Source organism: Oncorhynchus clarkii, chromosome 3 (assembly GCF_045791955.1).
Source record: "Oncorhynchus clarkii lewisi isolate Uvic-CL-2024 chromosome 3, UVic_Ocla_1.0, whole genome shotgun sequence".
Classification (NCBI taxonomy): Eukaryota; Metazoa; Chordata; class Actinopteri; order Salmoniformes; family Salmonidae; genus Oncorhynchus; species Oncorhynchus clarkii.
Genome location: NC_092149.1, coordinates 18,859,515 through 18,883,197, shown reverse-complemented (window position 1 = coordinate 18,883,197; position 23,683 = coordinate 18,859,515). Strand labels below are relative to the sequence as shown.

At 42.5% G+C, this 23,683-nt stretch overlaps 2 protein-coding genes and 1 pseudogene across 2 annotated transcripts in view; 1 reads left to right on the top strand and 2 right to left on the bottom strand.

The window, feature by feature from the left end:
* Window positions 1–1,611: 1,611 nt before the first annotated feature.
* On the bottom strand, window positions 1,612–11,420 carry LOC139405795 (nonsense-mediated mRNA decay factor SMG9-like; annotated as a pseudogene).
* Window positions 11,421–13,690: 2,270 nt separating this feature from the next.
* LOC139390155 (zinc finger protein 836) lies at window positions 13,691–20,044 on the top strand. Its single transcript, XM_071137365.1, has 3 exons — window positions 13,691–13,757; window positions 14,748–14,866; window positions 16,081–20,044. Exons 2-3 carry the CDS (start codon window positions 14,768–14,770, stop codon window positions 19,804–19,806), a joined length of 3,825 nt encoding a protein of 1,274 aa, XP_070993466.1. The 5' UTR covers window positions 13,691–13,757; window positions 14,748–14,767; the 3' UTR covers window positions 19,807–20,044.
* Window positions 20,045–20,229: 185 nt separating this feature from the next.
* LOC139405794 (intermediate conductance calcium-activated potassium channel protein 4-like) overlaps window positions 20,230–23,683 on the bottom strand; it is a 45,418-nt gene continuing 41,964 nt past the window's right edge. The window contains exon 9 of the mRNA XM_071148220.1: window positions 20,230–22,302. Within this exon, the coding sequence (XP_071004321.1) occupies window positions 22,299–22,302 (4 nt within the window). The 3' untranslated portion in view covers window positions 20,230–22,298. The remainder of the gene's footprint in view (window positions 22,303–23,683) is intronic.

Genomic DNA, 23,683 nt, shown 5'->3' with positions numbered 1-23,683 from the left:
AGCTGTAAGTCGCTTGGGGTATGTCTCTATCAGTTTTGCACATCGAGAGACTGAAATGTTTTCCCATTCCTCCTTGCAAAACTGCTCGAGCTCAGTGAGGTTGGATGGAGAGCATTTGTGAACAGCAGTTTTCAGTTCTTTCCACAGATTCTCGATTGGATTCAGGTCTGGACTTTGACTTGGCCATTCTAACACCTGGATATGTTTATTTTTGAACCATTCCATTGTAGATTTTGCTTTATGTTTTGGATCATTGTCTTGTTGGAAGACAAATCTCCGTCCCAGTCTCAGGTCTTTTGCAGACTCCATCAGGTTTTCTTCCAGAATGGTCCTGTATTTGGCTCCATCCATCTTCCCATCAATTTTAACCATCTTCCCTGTCCCTGCTGAAGAAAAGCAGGCCCAAACCATGATGCTGCCACCACCATGTTTGACAGTGGGGATGGTGTGTTCAGCTGTGTTGCTTTTACGCCAAACATAACGTTTTGCATTGTTGCCAAAAAGTTCAATTTTGGTTTCATCTGACCAGAGCACCTTCTTCCACATGTTTGGTGTGTCTCCCAGGTGGCTTGTGGCAAACTTTAAACGACACTTTTTATGGATATCTTTAAGAACTCTGCTGTCACCTCTGCTGTTTTCAACCAAGATCTAAGCGATCACTGTCTCATTGCCTGCATCCGTAGTGGGTCAGCGGTCAAACGACCTCCACTCATCACTGTCAAACGCTCCCTGAAACACTTCAGCGAGCAGACCTTTCTAATCGACCTGGCCGGGGTATCCTGGAACTATATTGATCTCATCCTGTCAGTAGAGAATGCCTGGTTATTCTTTTTAAATGCCTTCCTCACCATCTTAAATAAGCATGCCCCATTCAAGAAATTTAGAACCAGGAACAGATATAGCCTTGGTTCTCTCCAGACCTGACTGCCCTTAACCAACACAAAAACATCATATTGCGTTCTGCATTAGCATCAAACATCCCCCGTGAAATGCAACTTTTCAGGGAAGCTAAAAACCAATATACAGAGGCAGTTAGAAAAGCCACGGCTAGCTTTTTCAAGCAGAAACTTGCTTCCTGCAACACAAACTCAAAAAGGTTCTGGGACACTGTAAAGTCCATGGAGAATAAGAACACCTCCTCCCAGCTGCCCACTGCACTGAGGATAGGAAACACTGTCACCACCGATAAATCTGCTATAATTGAGAATTTCAACAAGCATTTTTCTACGGCTGGCCATGCTTTCCACCTGGCTACTCCTACCCCGGTCAACAGAGAAGCTCACAGATCACTGCACCTGTACATAGGCCATCTATAATTTAGCCCAAAAAACTACCTCTCCCCCTACTGTATTTATGTATTTAGTTCATTTGCACCCCATTATTTTTATTTCTACTTTGCACATTCTTCCACTGCAAATCTACCATTCCAGTGTTTTACGTGCTATATTGTATTTACTTCGCCACCATGGCCTTTTGTTTTTTTGCCTTTACCTCCCTTATCTCACCTCATTTGCTCACATTGTATATAGACTTATTTTTCTACTGTATTATTTACTGTATGTTTGTTTTACTACATGTGTAACTCTGTGTCAAACTGCTTTGCCAGGTCGCAATTGTAAATGAGAACTTGTTCTCAACTTGCCTACCTGGTTAAAAAAAGGTGAAATACATTTTTTTTAAATGAATAAACAACTAAGATAACATTATGTACTATAGAGATGACAGCCCAGACCCGTATTGTGTGCAGTGACAAATTAAATATAGGTCCATGTACCTTTGCACTTATTTGGTTTCTGTCTTTTCTCTGCAGTGCCAGTGTCCTCCTCCATGGTCACAATGGACACCTGCTTCTCTTCCACTGAACTTCAACCTGAATGAACAAAAAAAACTGAATTGAAACTCTTAGGTGGCACATACACATTATTTGCTGGTCCAAATTCACTCCCTATCCCTCCTCCTTGGCCCTGACTTAATTTTTCTGAAGGGTCTGGATAGGTATAATCAGGAAAGTGGTGGAGCTTACACCGCATTGCTTACACATTTACAAACATCTAAGGGTTAAGGACAAGGGAAAGAGTTAGGAAATGGCTGACCCCCGACCCCCCCTTTGTACACTGCTGCTACTCGCTGTTTGTTTATTACCTATGCATTGTAACTTCGCCCCCACCTACATGTACAGATTACCTCAATTAGCCTGTACCCCCCCCACACTGCTCCGATTCCGGTGCCCCCTGTATATAGCCTCATTATTGTTACTCTTATTGTGTTACCTCTATTACTTTTATTGTAGTCTACTTCTGGAGGCAGCTCTGCAGAGTGGTCATTAGCTGGCACAGCCACAAAATCAGATTTTAAACCTAACCACACTGCTAACCCTAAATTAGGACCAAAATTGTTGTCATGGATTTTTTACAATATAGCCAGCCTATCTAAGGGGTGTCGTGGAAATGTCCTTAATTACCAAATGATGAGAGAGCAAATCACACACCAGTCAGAGTTGTGCTTAATCTTCACCTTTAATAATAATGAAGCTTTTGCAATAGCATTTTGACTTTCAACAGTTCAGTATCTCTAATGAAAAGTTGAGAGTGGTCACCATAATGACAACTGGGATCCTTTATAGCAAAGATCCACCCCCCCTAGTCGACATGACAAACCACAGGTCTTAGGAACTTACACAAAGAAAAACTTTACTTCAGAGAGAAATATCCCCTAGCCAGACAGAATTGGCTATAAATTATCGTTCAGTTTGGTCTCCTAAACAAAGCTCTTATCTCATCCTTGGTACAAAATGGTACCAAGACATTACCCCCACCCAATTCTGGACAAGCTCACAGAGAGGAAAGTGAGCCTCTAGGTCAAGATAGGGGCAACGAGAGAGGGAACATAGAATGGTTCCAGACACTGCCATCCTCCTCTCCCCGATGGGAAAAGTAGGGAGTGACTGGCACACAGACACAATGGAGCCAAGAGATAATTGGTTCCCCATCAATCATCCCTTCACATGGTTTAAAATATATGTTTACACATGATGACACCTTGACCTCTCCCATCTCTGCGGCCCAAACAACTTAGTCCTGACAGAGAACAGATAACTGCAAATGGCCACCACTATAGTACAACAAAATACATTCTCATGAGAAATAACTCATAAGCATATCATGAAAATAAAACATCTTATCTATGTTACCCAACTAATTCTGATGAATCCCCAACAGGGGAAATCGCTCAGTTCTGCCTCCAGGACAAGACTGATGTCAACATGCTTGTGAAGTTAATGTAAAAATGGTCTATTTAGTGTAAATGCGTTTAATTGCAAGCCAACAGTATGTATAGACTAGTGCTTATGAAGCAACGTATGAATGCAATGTTATTCTACATTTATAAACTCGATTGTTTCTGAATGATATCACATTGTCAGTGTCATTTTCTTAACCTTATCACCATTGTTGCTTACAGCTGATTTGATTGTACAGTTCAAATTAAGTGGTTAAAATTGATCAAATCTGGTTTAGAGATTGAGTGGGTTGTTTGTAGAGAGTTCAAGGAATTGTTATGATCTTCCCTACTCTGCTAAGTAAAATATATTTTGAGCTGTAGGCTATGGTTTATCTGACAAATAGGCTGGATACCTATTTGAAATAAAATGCACCGACTACTCCTGTTTATTTAGATCATGGCATGTAGCCTAGGCTACATCTGGAAACTCCAGGAATGAGGCAACTTTGATTTCAAAAGAGAACACAACTCTTGGGCTCCCGAGTGGTGCAGCGGTCTAAGGCACTGCATCTCAGTGCTTGAGGCGTCACTACAGACACACTGGTCCGATTCCAGGCTGTATACCAACCGCCTGTGATCGGGAGTCCCATAGGGTGGTGCACAATTGGCCCAGTGTCATCCGGGTTTGGCCGTCATTGTAAATAAGAATTTGTTCTTAACTGACTTGCCTAGTTAAATAAAAGGTTACATTTTACTTCTGTCGCACGTGGTTGACAGAGTCCCCAGTGTTATTTCTGCTCAAGATTCAGTTCTCTCGCTTAGCTGCCCTGATTGGGATCAGTTCCCTCCATGGTTACCATGGTCACCTTCTCTGCATCCGTCACCACGGGCCCCTCCTCAACGGCCTTCTCCATGGTGACCTTCTCCGCCTCCTCCATCAGCACGGGCCCCTCAGCTGCCTCCTCTATGGTGACCACAGTCACCTTCTCTGCATCCTCCATCACCACGGGCCCTTCCGAAATATGCCGATACTGAAAACCATGCATACTATAAAGCAATACACTTTTGTGGTGGAAATACCAAACAATTACACATTTTCAAAATAAAAAATTACACATACACAACAGTATTTGCAGTGTTTCAAATAATTTGATTGCAAATGTGACAGGGGCCTTGTAGAAACTTGTTAGGCTACTAATTTTCAATAACCATGTATGACCACAAAAGCCTGTGTACAGTACGGCCAAGTACAGTAAAATAATGTGGTTGAAATGTGACTGGCTATATGCCAACATATATCATAGGAATTTGAATTACTAGTGATGCCACTGTGCGATTCTGGGAAGAATAAAAAGGCTAAAAATGAAAAACACAGATCCATAACTATGGACTGAGATTCCGTCACTCAGCCGGTGCTTACAACAAAGATGTCATTTGAGAATCGATTGTTCACTCATTTGAATGTAAATGTAACACATTTAAGGGTGGTTCACACCAAAAAATAGATACAACTTCAGCAAATACTTGCTCAATATAGATTTGATATCTTTCAAGTGTCTTTTATAGGGGAGTACATGATCCACTCCACGAACATGTGAGAATGCCAACCAACTGTTAATCAACTGTTGTTTACAAATCATTCATACTTGTGTCAAGGATTAGAATCTCATTTTCAGTTTTGAAATACCCAATTCTAACATTTAAAAATCTGATTAGAAAAGTTTTGTAAAACTTGGTCCTGTTGATTACTATAATTCACAGCTGTGTCTCACTCTAGATAACTGCTGTCTGAAACCAGACATACACTGAAGAAGGTGGACAACGAAACGTTTGTGTTAGTTTATTCCCTGGCCTGCTGAAAAACAAAAAAATGAAAGCGGAAGTTGGGAAGTTTTGTATATTCTGTGTTCAAACCACCCTTTATTCGTGGTATATTTGTTTAACACACCAACATTTTGAGTTTGAGCGCAATGGTACGTAAAAACATTATTTATTTTCATAAAGACTTCACTCATGCGCTGCTTATTCGGCGAGTGTAACATCATTAGTTATAAACTAAGTAAAGAATATTTGTGTTAATCTGCATCCATCCCTTATGGCACTTTATTGGGGTATTCCCTTATAGAGTCACATGATGTTGTTTGTAAAATGCTATGTTCTCATTGCAATATGACAATGTTGCATGTGCTCTGAGTGTACAAAACATTAATAACACCTTCCTAATACTGAGTTGCACTTGGGCCATGGAATCTAAAATATGTCAAAAGCGTTCCACAGGGATGGTGGCCCATGTTGACTCCAATGCTTCCCACTGTTGTGTCAAGTTGGCTAGATGCCCTTTGGGTGGTGGACCATTCTTGATACACACGGGAAACTGTTGAGCATAAAAACCCAACAGCGTTGCAGTTCTTGACACACTCAAACTGGTGCACTTGGCACCTACTACTATACCCAGTTCAAAGGCTATTAAATATTTTGTCTTGCCCATTCATCCTTTGAATGGCACACGTACACAATCCATGTCTCATTTGTCTCAAGGCTTAAAAGTCCTTATTTTACCAGTCTCATCTCCTTCATCTACACTGATTGAAGTGTATTTAACAGGTAACATCAATAAGGGATCATAGCTTTCACCTGGTCAGTCTACATCAGGGAAAGAGCAGATGTCCACACTCAGTGTATGCAGACACTGGTATGGCGCTGGTGTAGAATAAAGCCTTAAGTTAAAAAGTGGCCCTTTTTTTTAATCACTGGACAAGTTAGTGGAAATACAGTTACTGTTGTGGTTGTACTGGTCTTCATTTTATATGCTTTGCTCAACTTAGGACTTCTAGTATCATGGTGTGGTCTCCTCAGGTCTTCCTCATCTCCAATTTCAGTACCTCTCTATGACTTCCCCAAACTGGTGGAGACAATGGAGAAGGAACTTCCTGTTTTCAAGAGGCATGTCCTGCTGTTAGCCATTCCCAACATGAGCCTGAAAACTAACCAGAGGAAGAACGAGGCTCTCCAAGCCAACATATGGGGATCAGCTCTTGTACAGTGCCTTGCGAAAGTATTCGGCCCCCTTGAACTTTGCGACCTTTTGCCACATTTCAGGCTTCAAACATAAAGATTTAAAACTGTATTTTTTTGTGATGAATCAACAACAAGTGGGACACAATCATGAAGTGGAACGACATTTATTGGATATTTCAAACTTTTTTAACAAATCAAAAACTGAAAAATTGGGCGTGCAAAATTATTCAGCCCCTTTACTTTCAGTGCAGCAAACTCTCTCCAGAAGTTCAGTGAGGATCTCTGAATGATCCAATGTTGACCTAAATGACTAATGATGATAAATACAATCCACCTGTGTGTAATCAAGTCTCCGTATAAATGCACCTGCACTGTGATAGTCTCAGAGGTCCGTCAAAAGCGCAGAGAGCATCATGAAGAACAAGGAACACACCAGGCAGGTCCGAGATACTGTTGTGAAGAAGTTTAAAGCCGGATTTGGATACAAAAAGATTTCCCAAGCTTTAAACATCCCAAGGAGCACTGTGCAAGCGATAATATTGAAATGGAAGGAGTATCAGACCACTGCAAATCTACCAAGACCTGGCCGTCCCTCTAAACTTTCAGCTCATACAAGGAGAAGACTGATCAGAGATGCAGCCAAGAGGCCCATGATCACTCTGGATGAACTGTAGAGATCTACAGCTGAGGTGGGAGACTCTGTCCATAGGACAACAATCAGTCGTATATTGCACAAATCTGGCCTTTATGGAAGAGTGGCAAGAAGAAAGCCATTTCTTAAAGATATCCATAAAAAGTGTCGTTTAAAGTTTGCCACAAGCCACCTGGGAGACACACCAAACATGTGGAAGAAGGTGCTCTGGTCAGATGAAACCAAAATTGAACTTTTTGGCAACAATGCAAAACGTTATGTTTGGCGTAAAAGCAACACAGCTGAACACACCATCCCCACTGTCAAACATGGTGGTGGCAGCATCATGGTTTGGGCCTGCTTTTCTTCAGCAGGGACAGGGAAGATGGTTAAAATTGATGGGAAGATGGATGGAGCCAAATACAGGACCATTCTGGAAGAAAACCTGATGGAGTCTGCAAAAGACCTGAGACTGGGACGGAGATTTGTCTTCCAACAAGACAATGATCCAAAACATAAAGCAAAATCTACAATGGAATGGTTCAAAAATAAACATATCCAGGTGTTAGAATGGCCAAGTCAAAGTCCAGACCTGAATCCAATCGAGAATCTGTGGAAAGAACTGAAAACTGCTGTTCACAAATGCTCTCCATCCAACCTCACTGAGCTCGAGCTGTTTTGCAAGGAGGAATGGGGGAAAAAAATTCAGTCTCTCGATGTGCAAAACTGATAGAGACATACCCCAAGCGACTTACAGCTGTAATCGCAGCAAAAGGTGGCGCTACAAAGTATTAACTTAAGGGGGCTGAATAATTTTGCAACCCCAAGTTTTCAGTTTTTGATTTGTTAAAAAAGTTTGAAATATCCAATAATTGTCGTTCCACTTCATGATTGTGTCCCACTTGTTGTTGATTCTTCACAAAAAAATACAGTTTTATATCTTTATGTTTGAAGCCTGAAATGTGGCAAAAGGTCGCAAAGTTCAAGGGGGCCGAATACTTTCGCAAGGCACTGTATATAGTAATTACTTCGTCACCATGGCCTATTTATTGCCTTACCTCCCTTTTCCTACCTCATTTGCACATGCTGTATATATACTTTTTCTACAGTATTATTGACTGTGTGTTTGTTTCTTCCATGTGTAACTCAGTGTTGTTGTATGTGTCAAACTGCTTTGCTTTATCTTGGCCAGGTCGCAGTTGCAAATGAGAACTTGTTCTCAACTAGCCTACCTGGTTAAATAAAGGTGAAATAAAAAATAAATAGATAAAATAGACAGACGTGTATGTGAAAACTAAGACATGGTATTTGCTCTGACCTGCTTTGGTTAGCGCGTTCTCCCCCTCATTCTCCATGAGGGGCAGCAGGAACATGTTGACCTCTGTTTCCAGGTAGTCGCGGTCCAGGCCAGGGAAAATGTTACAGCCCAGCATGGACAACGTGCCTGCATATAGAAACCAGAACATGATCAGTCAATACAAGCTAACTAAACCCATGTCTGCACACTTTATGTTTTTTTTGAATGACATTTGTCACTGCTTTGCACTTCTCACCCTTCAAAAAGATGCACGTGCAGGAATCCTAATATAGAAACAACACAATAGTATAGTGTTTAAATATGTGAAAGTTGTGATAAGCCTGTTGGTACATCCTCTCCAGTCTAACCTTTATATTTCAGATGGGAGTGGGCCATCAGCTTGTCCACTGCCATATGCATCTTCTTCAGGTTTCTGGGACAAAACTCATCACGACTAGATTTGTTCTGCAGGAACACTAGACAACAGAACAACACATTATTGAGCATTCAGTACACTCAGCCGGAACTAGAGTGTGTGTGTGTGTGTGTCTGTTGCTGCATCTGTCACCTATGTGAGTAGGTGTGGGTAGTACTCTAATCCCTCTTCTGTGCCAGAGGAGCCAGTGCTGTCATGGCTGGCTGAGGGGGTGGGCTTTAACATCTCTGCTGTCTGGAGGAACCTGGTCAGAGACAATATCATCATCACCACAGAGACACTTCAAAAAACCTGGTCAGAATATTCACACAGCACATCAACCACTACAACGACAACATGAATATGATATCAGAACATTCCCAATGTTGTGACAGCACAATGGATGCAAGGGTGTAAAACCTTTCCATGGTGATGAGTGGAAATTGTAATGCCACAGCCAAAATACACTCAGACACAGAACACTACCCTCCAATGATGATCCTATCTGCCCTGATTTGAAAACCCCATGATAAGCATTAGTGATTCAGTGCTAATGGACTCTTGTTTGCCAGACGGGTGGGGTGGTTACCTGTAGATGTTGATGTCAGTGAACCAGTATTGAATCAAAATGACCACGTGGCACACTGTGAACAGGACGGCAGTGATCTGAAGAGAATGATAAAAAAATGAATCATGAGACTGGATCAGATGAGCCTCTGTTGCTCAGTGCCCCCTGCTGGCCCCTCACTGACCTGCATCTCCACGTAGGTGTGAGGAAGATTGTACTCTGGAGGCAGCTTACATTCGTTGTTGATTAGGCGATCCAAAATGAAGGGGCTAAGAATGGGCTGGAGGAACACATTGGTATAGAAAATAACATTGGAGCAAGAGGAATGGTATATGAATAAATACAAAATTTGAGATACAGTGAATCGCCTTAACCGCTGATGCTTTAATCTGACCTGTGTGTCCAAGAAGATGACTCTTTCCTGGGTAATGTAGAAGTCAATACCCGTGCTCTGGTTCCCTCCTCTCTCTTTGATCTCCTGAGTCTGAGCCCTGAACACATAGCCCCTACACAAACACACATAGACCTGTCAGACATAGACACAATACAACCATATGTTACTGTTAACTTTAAAATTGAATTACATTAATTTACAATATAAAGTACAATATACAACACAATATTCCCTGTCTTTATAGATGGAAAGAGCTCCATGTAAGGGGGTGTCAATAGAACAATACCTTTGGTCTTCTTCATGTGCGTTGGCAGACAGGAGAGACATGATGGTGGATTTCCCTGTTCCCTGCAGGCCAATGACTCCCACTACCAACATGTCTGTCTGGTACCTTAGGTACTGTAACACAGGCATGGTCCATGCATGGTCCATATTATCAGGTAAGCTATTAGCAATAAACATTATCACCTGTAGCCCAACCAATAAAAGGCATAGTGGCTAGAAATAAATTGGCTGAATCATGGTGTCGCTATCTGCATTTACCCTATTGATCTAATCATTAGCTAGTGGGGTATTTTAACTAGTTAGCATCATATTGATACATTTTGTGCCCACCAAAAATATTTTTGAGGTAGGGTGGCGTTTTATCTAAAGCTACCCTAAAATTGACTCATGTTATATTCAAGCCCCATTTTCCCTATGCACTCACAAAAAAAGTGTTGAGCAGTAAGGTGCTTAATCATTGAGCTCCTAAAAACTCTGGGTATAAATGGTGCAGTTCATGCATATTTAGGAGTTGATAAATAAATAAATATAAATAAAGTTGCATATGTTACACATATGTATGGCACGACAACGATAATCTGAAGAGCTTTACCTCCATGGCGCTGTCACACCAGTTCATCTGATCGTCCACCAGCTCATCTGATCGTCCACCAGCTTGATGCTGTGCTTCATCTTCGCAGGGGGGACGAGCTTGGTCTGGACAATCACAGCTGTAAGTAATGTACATGTGTTAGAGATTGTATTCACTGCTACAGTAAATAAATGCTTATAATGGCTAGGGTAATGCTGGTGATCAGTAGACATGTCCTGCATCCATGGTGGTCTGAGGCCTTTCTTTTATTGTCTGTATTATGTCTCTGATGACACTAGTAAAGAAAGCAGTGGTTTTTGACCAGTATTGACTCACGGTCGACAGCACCGCTAGAAGCAGCTGCTCCCATGCCTCTGTTTTGGATCTGGTAGACAGGTTGGGTAGGGCACTAGCCCTCCCTCTCTAGCTTTGAGGCCCCAGAGCCAGAGGCTGGAGAAGCCACGTCAGGAGGGATCCCTGGTTTCCCCCCATCCTCCCTGGTCTTGATGAGCATGATGGGCTTCTCCAGAGCCTGGCCTCCACTGATGGGTACACTCTTGGAAGGCTTGGACTGAAACAAAACAAGAGCCAATGCATTATACTTGTTGTTGTATTTACTGTCAAGACCCATGCATCTGAATTCAGTAAAAACCTTCAGTCATCTTACAGACAACAACCTTCAGCGAGAGCATCTCTCCTTACCCGTACTCCAAGGGGTTTGGCCAGTATGATGGGGGTCTTCTGAAGGAGTGGTCCTGGAAGCTCCTCACTGGCATCCTTCAAAGACCAGATAAGAACTACAATAAACTAAAGAAGCCCATAGAGATAATTTTCCTGCATAGGAAAGCCGTGCACTCTTGTTCTTACCCTGCGTTCTCTGGGGACATATTCTTGATCTCGACTGGGACCAGAGAGGTTTTGCCCCGGGGACCCACATCTCTGTCTCGGCGTTGCCTTCTCCTCCGTCCCTGTCCATACATGCCGGGTTGACAGTGGCCAGATTCTGACATGTTGCACACTGTGGTCAACTGTCAAAATAAAATGGGAACAGATAGCTACAACATCAGTTCAAATGTTATGGATACTGCTCTACTGATATGCAGCAGCTAGCTACAGTAACAAATATATTTGGGTGGAATCGATCTGAAGAGTGGCTATATACACAATTCCTGGCTCTTAAAAGCGGAAGTAGCTGCAGGTGGGTCGACGCACTTCCGGCAACAGAAATGCCAATGGCGGACTCGAAAAACATACGTGTTTGTAGTGTCCCGCAGTGCTCAAATTCCAAACAAAAACAGTCATATATCCCCCGAGCATTGATGAATTGAAGAAGAAGTGGGGGCATGCAATTAGAAGAGACGTCGAGGAAGCACATTCTGTATATATGCAACTTACACTTCAACCCTGGCGACTTCGTCAGACCGCAAGGGTCTGAAGCCGGGGGCTGTTCCTAGACGTTTCCAATGGAACGACTATCATCCCGCAACAACGCGGGAATCTGGATATGAAAGGGCAAAAGCTCGTCTTGGAGTTGATGTTTGAGAAACCGAGAACCAGGAGCCGGACACTTAACTGTGACCACGACTATACGAAACCTCCTCTTGGTAAGTGGTGAATGTCTTATTATTATTATTATTAGCTAGATCAACTCGATGTCCAGGTAAAGTGGACAGGAACATTCTAAATAGATGATATACCTACTACACGAACAGCCATGAACAAACCATGGAAATTGCCATAGTTGTAGCCGGGAGAATTACAATGATTGAATGAACGCTAGTCTTTCCAGGCCAACGACGCATATATTTAAAACACTTTCACTCGTCTTTCATTTTACAATACACATAGTTCTTTCGTTAACACTTACGTTATGCGATTAATTGGGTTTTCATGAAGGATTAGCTACTTGCTTTCCAGATAAAATCCACAAAACGGAAACAAAAACAGACGGTAACGCTGAAGTACATCTCTCAAATCTTTCGTTGGGAAGCCAGCTGACTAGGCTACATTAGTTCCGGGCAGTTCAGTGTGGTTTTGTTGCACGACAGGGGAGTATTCATTATGCCAAAAACGTTTTCCGTTTTGCAACGAATACGAGAGTTTCTATTGGACAAATTCAAGTAGGTATGTGCTAGGTCCCTCCCCGTTTCGTTTGCTCTGTTTTCTTCCGTTTGGTTCTTAAACGTTAAACTGTTTCCGTTGCAAGACGTAATGAATACAACACATAATTCCATGTTTTGTAAACTGATTGGAGTTCTGACGTTTGTAAATGCTGTGTAAAATTTGGTTAGTAAATTGTAGCACCGTTCATGTAGTTCAGGAATACTTTTAGCTAATCATACTCTTTTTATATATATATATATATACATGTTGATGACAATAATTTCAGATGGATTTTGAAATGTCCTCTAAGTGAACCTAGAATAAATCATGTGAATAGGCTTCAATGCACAGTGCACAGACTTCAAAGCAATACATGCATGTGTGATGAGCCAGTGCCCTGAAAACATGTTATTTTGTTGTAGATGGTATTTAGATGGAAACCCATTTAACTTGGATTTTTTTATTCGGTACATGGGGATTTAACAATAAATATAATTTTTATGGGGATTTAACAATAAATATAAGTTTTATGTGCACTACGTCATCACGCACAGTATTTTATCTGCTATCTCTGGTGGGAAAATGCGCACATTGTTTTTATGCGTATATTGGCCTAGCTAGTGATGCAAAACTGAATAAATAATAATCAAATAGAACCACGTGTTTTTTTTGTGGGCCTGTATGGTATAATACCATATACTAATGCAGAAAGGTTTCATGACTTTATTATTGCCGTTAGATTGTCCCATTAAGCTGTGGAGAAGATAAGTGTCCTACAAATACCCTAAAAATAGCCATTTAGCTACTTAACAACAATATAGTCCTATTTTTACTCATTTAAATTCCCCACTTAGCTAATAAAATAGGCCTAATAATTAATTAATTACATAATAAAAATGGCATAATTGAAATGGCATCAAAACTTGGCATCACATTTAAATCATAAATTAAAGTAGGACCTTATGGACAGAGGTTATATTATGGTAAACAAAGGTACAGTGTGTCATTTCTACAGCAGTATGTGTAGCCTAATTATGCATTTGTTTATTTGGTTGTTTTTTGCAAATGTGTGGAAATCGTTAAATATAATATGAATACTGGGAGTTGTAGTATAGCGTTTACAAAGATGGCCACTGGTGCATACTGGGAGCTGTAGGCTTCACACTGACTCCACCCATTCCTGTTAAAACAGGAAATAGAGAATAAATGATGGAAGCCAAAGCAGGGAATTTTAACGTTTAAAAGGGACATAAAAGGTAATTGTTTTACAAATGTTGCTATAGTTATGTACAATTCGTAGTAGGTGTTAGCTAGGGAATTTAAGTCCAAAAATAAACGAATCAATGCCAATTTCGCACGTGCACCAAACCAACGGCATTATCGAATGGGAGAACGCGCTCTCTCTCGATCGATAACAACAGCATTGAGCGCGTCATTACATTGGAGAGAAATTGTTACGTGATCCTCACATTTGAGAGTTAACTTGTACGTTAGTGAGCGATCTAGCTACACACCTGTGTAGTCTGAAGTACATAATTGGAATAACTTGTTGTCTCATATCTAGTTAGGGGTGTATTCATGACGCTATTCTGTTACAAATCGTTTCGGAAAAGGAAGCAAACAAAACGGGACGGGACCTACCAGAATCTGTCCAATTTGCAACTGTTTGCACTAATGATTACACCCTAGATTGCCTGAATAAAAACATATTTTTGATAACTTTAGCCTAGCTAACGCTAGTACCAGCAGAGAGGAGATCTAACCTTTATTTAACTAGGCAAGTCAGTTAAGAACAAATTCTTATTTACAATGATGGCGCCCGACCATACCCGGACGCTGCTGGGCCAGTTATGCGCCGCTCAATGGGACTCCCAATCACGGCTGGATGTTATATAGCCTGGATTCGAACCAGGGACGCCTCTTGCACTGAGATGCAGTGCCTTAGACCATTGCGTCACTCGGGCGCTTAGCAGGACAATATCATGGAAGTTAACAACCCTCTTGGCCAATATTAGCAACATTTTGCAGAAAGTGACATTAGAACTAATGTTTTGCCTTTGGGAGTTTAACTATCACAGTCTACACAGTAATGCCAAACTGGCAACTAACCCTTTTTCTATCTGTGGTAATACTGTAGCAAGTTATTCTGACTTTCTCCATGTCACTATATCATCTGTGTGTGTGTGTAAGTCAGTCACTGTCTGTGTGGATTTCTTTTTGCTTACTTTGTGTTCTTCAAAATGTAGGGAGCCAGTATACGGTTGCTATGGAGATCGCTCCAGAAGACGTAGTGATTCAGGAGACCTTGGGGGCAGAGGTGGAGCTACTGGAGGACGTGATCAAAACCAAGAAGCAGAGCCCACCGGTGAGTTGTTTAAACAGAGTTGATACAGGCCAGAGACTATAGTTATCAATGATATCCTATCAGTGTTCCCAGTGGGATGTCATCCATCCCAAATTATGTACAGCGGGAGAGTACATATAATTTTGATGGCTGTCAATTTTGATAATTTGTTTGAGGAATTTTTCATTGTTTACATTTTTAACCCAAATTCCCTTTCAATCAATTCAGTCTGGCATGGAAATGGAATAGTCTCTGTATCCCTCTTGAATGTATCCCTATCTATACTTATCTCTTTCCTCTCGCAATGCCCTCTCCATTGGCTGCCTTGTTATTTCCTCTCTTTTTTCATCTGCAGGACAGGGAACCCTCTGAAAATCTCAGTTTTATTTCTACACCTGTACACTTGGTAATTTTATATGTTTTCCTTATGTAGGCTATTAAAGGAGAAGTTCACTCTTTTGAACCAAATCTGTATTTGACATGTTTTAGAAGTACCAGACACTTTTTTTTTTGCGATTTAATTTGTTTTTGAGAAGCATACCCCACCAGCGATATACTTCCTCATGCTTGTTCAGCAGTTTCAGGGGCATTATAAAACATGAAAAAAGGCTCCAAAAACACCTAAGTACGTATGTTTTTGAAAAACAGCAACTCTCTCAGTATAGTGATGCAGGTCTTTAGATGTTGTACACATTAAATTGTGTGATTCCGAACTTTATCCGCAACGTTATATTCCGTTTTGTGTGACTCGAGCGATACTTCTCTGTGTAACCCATGATACTTTTCCGTGTGCGTATGCGCAGGCTACACGGAGAAGTGGCACAGATGGATAGGGGAAACTACTCGAGTCTCACAAAATAGAGTATAAAGGTGTGATTAATGTTAGGAATGACAGAATGTAATGTGTATTGCTGGTGGGGTAAGTTTCTCAAAATCAAGTGAAATCACAAAGTGTCTGCATACTTCTATAAAATGCCATTTACATACAAAATACGGAACTTATCCTTTAATGAACTGATTAAGAAAAACTACTCTGGCTGTTAGGCTTTGAGTATGCTGTATCTTTCTGTAGACTGTTTCCAAGGCTCTATTTATTGACATTCACCAGTGTCTGTCTCATATGTACAATAAACAATAATATATTTGTGGTCAGTCAACAGTCATCACTTTGTAAACTATTGATTGATTAAATGACTCACTTTGTCTCTAATAAGTCATTTTGCTGTGAATTGCAGGAGATCCCCAGGTTTTCTGTGCCACGCCCGTTCTCCATGCCAGAGGACTCGAGTGACGATGACTGTGACCTGTCAGGGGACAGCATCTCTGCTTACGGCATGCATTCCATGGAGCTGGGGGGAAAGTGCTGGGAATGTGGCGTGCAATTCAAGCCTGGCCAGGAGTTGATCGAACACTTTGAGAGCCACAGGTCCAAGGTCTCAACATCCTGCAACATCTGTCGGGTGACTTTCAGTCGCACAGTATCACTGGCTATGCACCTAGTCAACGCACACACAAACTCAGTCCTCCATTGCAGCAACTGCCAGCTGCATTTCAGCAACTTGTGGGATCTCAACAAGCACATAGGAATACACTTGTTCACTGAGTTGTTAAATACACCCCTTGGGGACATCTCAAATAATGTCTTGAATAGCAGTGAAGAGACTTTAAAGGGACAGTATACTCTACCTTCAGCCTTGGCCCTCAAACATGATGACAACTCAAATGATGGCTTGAATGGAAGTGAGGAGACTTTAAAGGGACAGCATACTGTTCCTTCAGTGGTGGCTCTTGACCATGAGGACACCTCAAATGATGGCTTGAATGGAAGTGAGGAGACTTTAAAGGGACAGTGTACTCCACCTTCAGTGGTGACCCTAGACCATACATACAGCATGGAAAGCAATGGGAGAGTGTCAAAGACAAGACATAGGCTGGAGGAATCAGAGGAGGAGGGGGAAGATGTCAAACCAGACCCCTCCACTCTGACTCCCTCACTGAGGATCCGTGTCAAACTGGAGAGAGGGGTTGAGGTTGATTGCGCCCCCCTCCAGTGGGCTGAGGGGATGAACGATGGAGAGGGGAGTGAACATAGCGAAGACACTGAGAGCGCTGGAGGAACAGACAACAACAGGTTAACAGAGAGCAGCGGGGAAACGGATATCGATGAGGAGGACATCAGGCTGAGTGAAGAAGAGGAGGAGGAAATTAAAAGCAAACAGGGGGAGGATAGGAATAATGACATCCACAGCGAAGAAGAGGATGAGGATGCTGAGACGCTTATTGACCAAGAGGGTGAGCCCTCCTCGTCTGAGCGGGAGTCAGAATTTGACCCAGAAGAGTTATCAGATTCTGACTCGAGGTCCAGCAGCACTGGGGAATCCAGTGGGTCTTCTTACACTCCTGTACGCACACGGAACGCCAAGACCCGGCCGTCCCGGACTAAGCAGCCCCAGACCAAGTTGTCCCAAGTCAAGCCTTATTATTGCATCTATTGTGCCAAAGGACCGTATCATAATATGGAATTTCATGTGAAGACCTGCAATATGAAGAAGGACTTTCAATGCTCTTTATGCCAAGCAGTCTTCCCTACCGAGATGGCCATGTTGGACCATCAGATTCGGACTCACTCTGAAGCCATATCGGGCCAAATGTACGCCTGTGAGTTCTGCCGCCAGGTCTTCCCTGATCTGGCCATCTACAAAAACCACAACTGTCCCAAAAAAGACAAACCCCCGCCATATGTCCCTGATCCCACTACGTGTATCTATTGTGGAACAGGGCCATTCATTAATATGGACGTTCATTTGAGAGGCTGCAGTTGGAAAGGCCTTACATGCACTGAGTGCAGGGTACTCTTCCATAATAGGAAGGCTCTGCAGAACCATAACGTTTCAGTTCACGGACAGCTTTCCACTATGTGTGCGGTTTGCGGCAGAGGGCCATTCACTGATATGGACTTCCATTTGAGGAGCTGCTCTAGGGATTGGTCCTTCCAATGCTCTGAGTGCAAAGTCCAATTTCCTTCTGAGAAATCTCTGGTGGACCATAATCTTAAATATCACAGTGCCACATCAAAGACCTCTGACCAAGGTGTCTGTGTTTATTGCGGAGGTGGACCATTCACTAGTCTGGACATCCACATGAGGACCTGCTCTAAACAGAAGGGCTTAAAATGCTCTGTGTGCAAAGTTTTTTTTCCTACTGAATCAGTCCTGGCTGATCATATGGTTTGCTATCATAGCACCCCATACCATGTCCATAGAACCCCATACCAAGTCCAGAGCATCCCATACCAAGTCCAGAGCACGGACTCCGAGACCGTTGAAGGTACCTGTCTCTATTGTGGCAGAGGTCCATTCACTAGTCTGGATATCCACTTGAGGACCTGCTCTGGGAAGAAGGGCTTCAAATGCTTTGTTTGCAAAGTTTTCTTTCCTACAGAGACAGCCCTGGCCGACCATAAGGTTCTCGTTCACAGTATCCCATCAGAGACCCCTGACAAAGGTACCTGTGACCATTGTGGCAAGGGGCCATTCACTAATCTGGACAACCACATGAAGACCTGCTCTAAGAGGAAGTGCATCCAATGTTCTGTGTGCAAGTTGTTCTTTCCTAGTGATGTCCTGGCCAACCATATGATTTCCTATCACAGTACCAAATCCCGAGTTCAGAGCCCAGTCACAGAGACGCCTGACAAAGGTGCCTGTGTCCGTTGCGGCAGAGGGCCCTTCACTAGTCTGGTACATCACATGAAGTACTGCAAAAAGCAGAAGGGCATCCAATGCGTTATGTGTAAAGCTTACTTTCTTACTGAGGGCAGTCTGGTGGACCATATTGTTTTGGCCCACGCTGACAAGCTGGTCACCCAAGCTGGTGGGTCCTCCGCTACAACTTTCTCCTTCGTACCCATGGCTATCTCTACAACCTCTGACCGGCAGAGCCCCAGTAGCTCCACCCTGATGTGTTGCAGTAGTGGCATCAAGGAGCTGAAACGACTGGGCCCAGTCCCAGTGTCTGATCAGGGCCACCGTGCAGTTGGCCAGCTAACACCTGCTGGACAGTCTGTGTCTCTGCCTAGAGTAATGCTGTCTACCACCTCCTCTTCCCAGCCAGCTGTTCCTGTGGTGGCCACCTTGCTCATTGACAACACTGGTGGTGGTCCAGCGAAAATGGCCAGGCTGGTCCCAGTTGCCCCACAGACCAACCCCCCCAAAACGCAGGTCACGGCACCCACGCATACTAATACAGCAAAGCCCCTTGAGCAGTTCTCTAACCTTCTGCAACAGACTGTCCATCAGGCAAAATCTGTCCAACAGCAGACACCCAGGCCCATTGCCCTAGCCATGGACCCTATCAGATCCCCCACCACCCCATCCCCTAGACCTGTCTCAGCCTCTGCCCCGGGGAAAATCACCATGATCCACCTCTCACCTGTCCATACCCCCCCTCTAGCGCAGTCTTCCCCCCTTACCCATGCCTTTGCCCCAGCCCCTCTAAGCATCATGTGTATGTTTGTGAATAGAAGTAAGGAGCTGGCCCTGGAGAAACGCATGAAGATGAGCTGGCGCTCCAAGTGCACCTACACCTGCCGCCAGTGCGGCGCCGTCTCGCAGCAGCCCTCGCTCAGTGTGAAGCACCGCTACCTCCACCGGGGCTCCCGGCGGTACCGCTGCCACTGTGGTAGGTCGTTCCTGCGGCGGCTGCACCTCCTGCGCCACTACCTCCAGCACGCCCAGGCCACCCGCTACATATGCACTGCCTGCGGGGAGACCTTCGACGGAGCAAAGTGCCTCGCACAGCACATGGTTGGAGCTTCCAACACGACTCGATGTCCAGGTGACAGCATAACTTTGAAGCTGAGGAAAGAGTGCCGGATGCCCTTCTCCTGTCACTGTGGGCAGGTGTTTCGTAGGCCCGCTGCTTTTCTCTGGCACAAACTGAAAAACACCCAAAGGACTTAACACTGAAATGGGCCCACAGCAGGGCCCAGTCTAGGCCCTATTCAAAGCAGTGGTTTTTCCATGGCTCACACAGGCAGGCAAGCCTATCATTTACTATGTTACGGGTAGAGGAGGACAATGCAGTTTGTGGACTTGCTTGACTTTTTTCACTGAATGAAAGATGATTCCTTAAGAAATAATCTATGTATGTATTGGTTTAAAATGTGTTTTCACTTCCACTAAAACATTGTTTTCACCAAAAGAGCAAAAATACAATCATATTAAAATGATATATTTTACTTGAGTTGTCTTTGTAAGAGGTTATAGGGTACATTAGGAAGACTAAAGCATTATCATTAATTCGGTTCCATGAGATGGCCATATTATCGTTAATATTATAAGTAGGTTATGATTTAGCTGGTAGAACAATACTCATTCAAATACTTCCACTCACCAATGGCTTTTAATTGTCAGGAAGACCAGAAAAAGTATTTACAAGGCATGGTTTATCATGTGCAAAAGAAAAGCTGTAAATGCAGTTATCGTTTTTGCAGAATCTATCCTTTTGTAAGCCGATTTCACAATATTACCTGTACATGTTATCCTCATGTTAAAAAAACTAAATATATATATTTTTAAATTACATATCTTCACTCCAGTTAATGAAAATGCGGAAGTCCAGTTTAAATACAACCATGGGAATAGTTGTCCTCACAAGGTGCTTGATTTAGTAATGCCCCAGATTACCAGCCTTACCATTGGGGCTGGAGAACAAGTACAATTTGTTGATTCACAAAGTGAATAACATCAATTATGCAAATAAGACAATGCTGTGCCACTGACCCATATTTCCCCATTCACACTTGAGTGCAACATATATTGAGAGCTGTGTTCTAAAAACCCACCCTCATTTAAAGACTGACCATTTTTAATCCTACCTGTGTACTAAATATAATTTGGCTGTTACTAGTCCAAAACAATCCATGTCACAAATATTGTTTGGTAAAAGATTTCAAACGTTTTTAGACTGATGATGTATTACCAATAGGCTGCCACAGAGACCCAAGAATATGAAATGATTCATTCATGCCTATGACTGGTGTGTGACTGTCATGCATGTACATATCCTCTGGGGGGAGCTGTCACATCAGAATTAGAATAACAGTGAGCAATGTCTCCATGTACTTTATGCAGGTTGACATTTATTGTCTTGAGTCTTGCCCTGGAAGCAGAACTGAGCGGTTTCCACTAAATGGGTGACTTACAAACTCAAAGTTGGCTATATTGTAAAAATTAATGAAAACAACAATTTGGCATTATGTTTAGCAGCATGGTTGGGTTTCAAATCATGTGACTGTGGCTGTGCCAGCTAGTGACCACTGCAGAGCTGCCTCCAGTACATGAGTTATCCCAATAAATATCAGCCTGCGTACTTTATTAGGCTATGCCACTTGTCTTGATCGTTATGAGAATAGCTTAACTATGTAAACTTACTGCTTCCCCATACAATCATCCTTAAAACAACAATATATGTCGGGCTTTAACAGTCTAGATTAGTTATTTATGCGAAAGAGTCTCTGTTAAATTCAGTCTACTTTGGTAACTCCACAGTACCCTAGGGAGTGCTTGAGTGGGCGAGCGGGCAGCCCTTGAGACATGGCAACTGACTAGCAGTTTATCCCTCTGACTGAGGCCATGTGAAGAGAAATTGTTTTATTTCCTAATCCAACAAAATGGAGAGGATTAGAACAGTAAGAGAACAGAGATGTGTATTTTATAAGTGACCAGCAGCTCTCTCTAGTAAGGCAGTTGTCCCATACACTGTTGCCTCTGAGAATGTCACCTCTTTATACTTCCTGTTAGGAAAGACGTGTGGAATAACCATTGTGTTTTACTTGTGGAAAAAGGTATGATTGAAAGATGCTTTGAGGGAGGCTGTCAATACTGAGTGGCATTCAAAGTTCCCCTCACATTTAAAAACAGTGTTTAAACCTCTCGTTCCATAGGAACCAGGCATTATGTTTAGGAGACTCCAATGTAACTTGTAACAGTAATAGCAGGAGTTAGGGGACATACTTTACAGAGCCATCAGTGGGTGAACCCATAGAGCCCCTCCCTCTGAGATGACACAAGCTACAGAACCAGAGGCCATGTTACTGGAGTTCTTAATTGAGATTAACACAAAATGTTCTACATTAAACACATCTGATAAAAATACACCAGTCATCTATATCAGACCCCGCTGTAGTAAAATTAAGTCCTTTTTTGTCTTTACAAGTACGAGTCGTTGTGCGTAGGGTCCATTCAGCCGCTGGGTCAGAACATGATGCCAGCCGTGGTCCTGGCAGTAGTCCAAGTGGTGCCGCAGGTCAAATGTTAAATGCAGCTTTGGGGGGGAAGAGGATTCCCATCCCGGTCTGATGGAAATTACAGAAGGCTGGTAGCATCCATATTTAGTCTTTGGGAAAGGCCTGCAGCGAGTGTGGTTCACCCAACCACCACACAGCCACGAGTCACCTGGAGAGAGAGAATAGTTAGAATCTACAGTGCCGGTTATTCTCTCAAGCATGTTCATATCAAGTTTGGTTGTGATAGTTAAAGGTGCTAGACATTTTTTATTTTATTTTTGCATTGTAATGTCAGAAAATGTACATAATAATATATCTGCACTAATAGTGGAATGATAAATAGATAACACAGCCATAAAGTCAGAACAGCTTTGACAACAGATGCATGGCTGGCTGGAGAAATCAATAGGTGAATATCACAACACTGGCAGATAAATAATACTGTGAAACACTATCAATCCACAATTAGTGCCAGATACTGTATATTATGGACATTTTCTGAAATTACACAAAAAATCCCTATTTGTAGCACCTTTAAAGGTCTACTGTAAAAACTGCTTAGTTTGTGGTTGTGAAATGGTCTAATCTCAGGGTTGTGTTTGGGTTGTGGTTGTCTTACCTATACCTGATATACAGTAACGGTTGTGGTTGTGTGAGCTGTAGCTGATATGAGTTCTGTATTTGTATTTATTAAGGATCCCCATTAGCTGCTGCCAAGGCATTAGCTACACTTCTCGGGGTCCAAACAAGATGAAGGCGATTACATCGCAAAAAATAAAACAGTACATCATACAACACATTATTACACCACTACTCTACCACTACATTCAGTATCTACAATACAAAATGGATAATACCACAATACAACAACATTACAATGTGTGTGCGTATGTGTGCGTCTCTTTACAGTCCACATTGTTCCATAAGGTGTAGTTTTATCTGTTTTTCAAATCATATTTTTACTGCTTGCATGAGTTAATTGATGTGCAATAGAGTTCCATGTAGTCATGGCTCTGTGTAGTACTGTGCCTTTATCGGTGTCTGTTCTGGACTTGGAGACTGAAGAGACCCCAGGTGGTATGTCTTGTGGGGTATGCATGGGTGTCTGAGCTGTGTGCTAGTCACTTGAACAGACAGCTTGGTGCTTTCATCATTTCATCATTATACCTCTCACAAAGACAAGTAGTACTAGTGATGCAGTCAACGCACACTTTCCTGTAGGCTTACATTGAAGAGATGGCAAATAGGAGTGGCAATATAGTCCACCATCATCCTTAGTAATTTTCCATCCAAATTGTCAGACCCAGGTGGTTTGTCATTGTTGATAGACAACAATCATTTTTTCACCTCTTCCACACACACTTTACAGAATTCAAAATTACAACGTTTGTCCTTCAGAATTTAGTCAGTTATTCATGGATGTGTAAGGGCAGAGTTTGTTGTTGGTTACATGCCTACATTTTCTAATCTTGCCAATGAAAAAAATCATTAAAATAGTTGGCAATATCAGTGGGTTTTGTGATGAATAAGCCATCTGATTCAATGAGCTG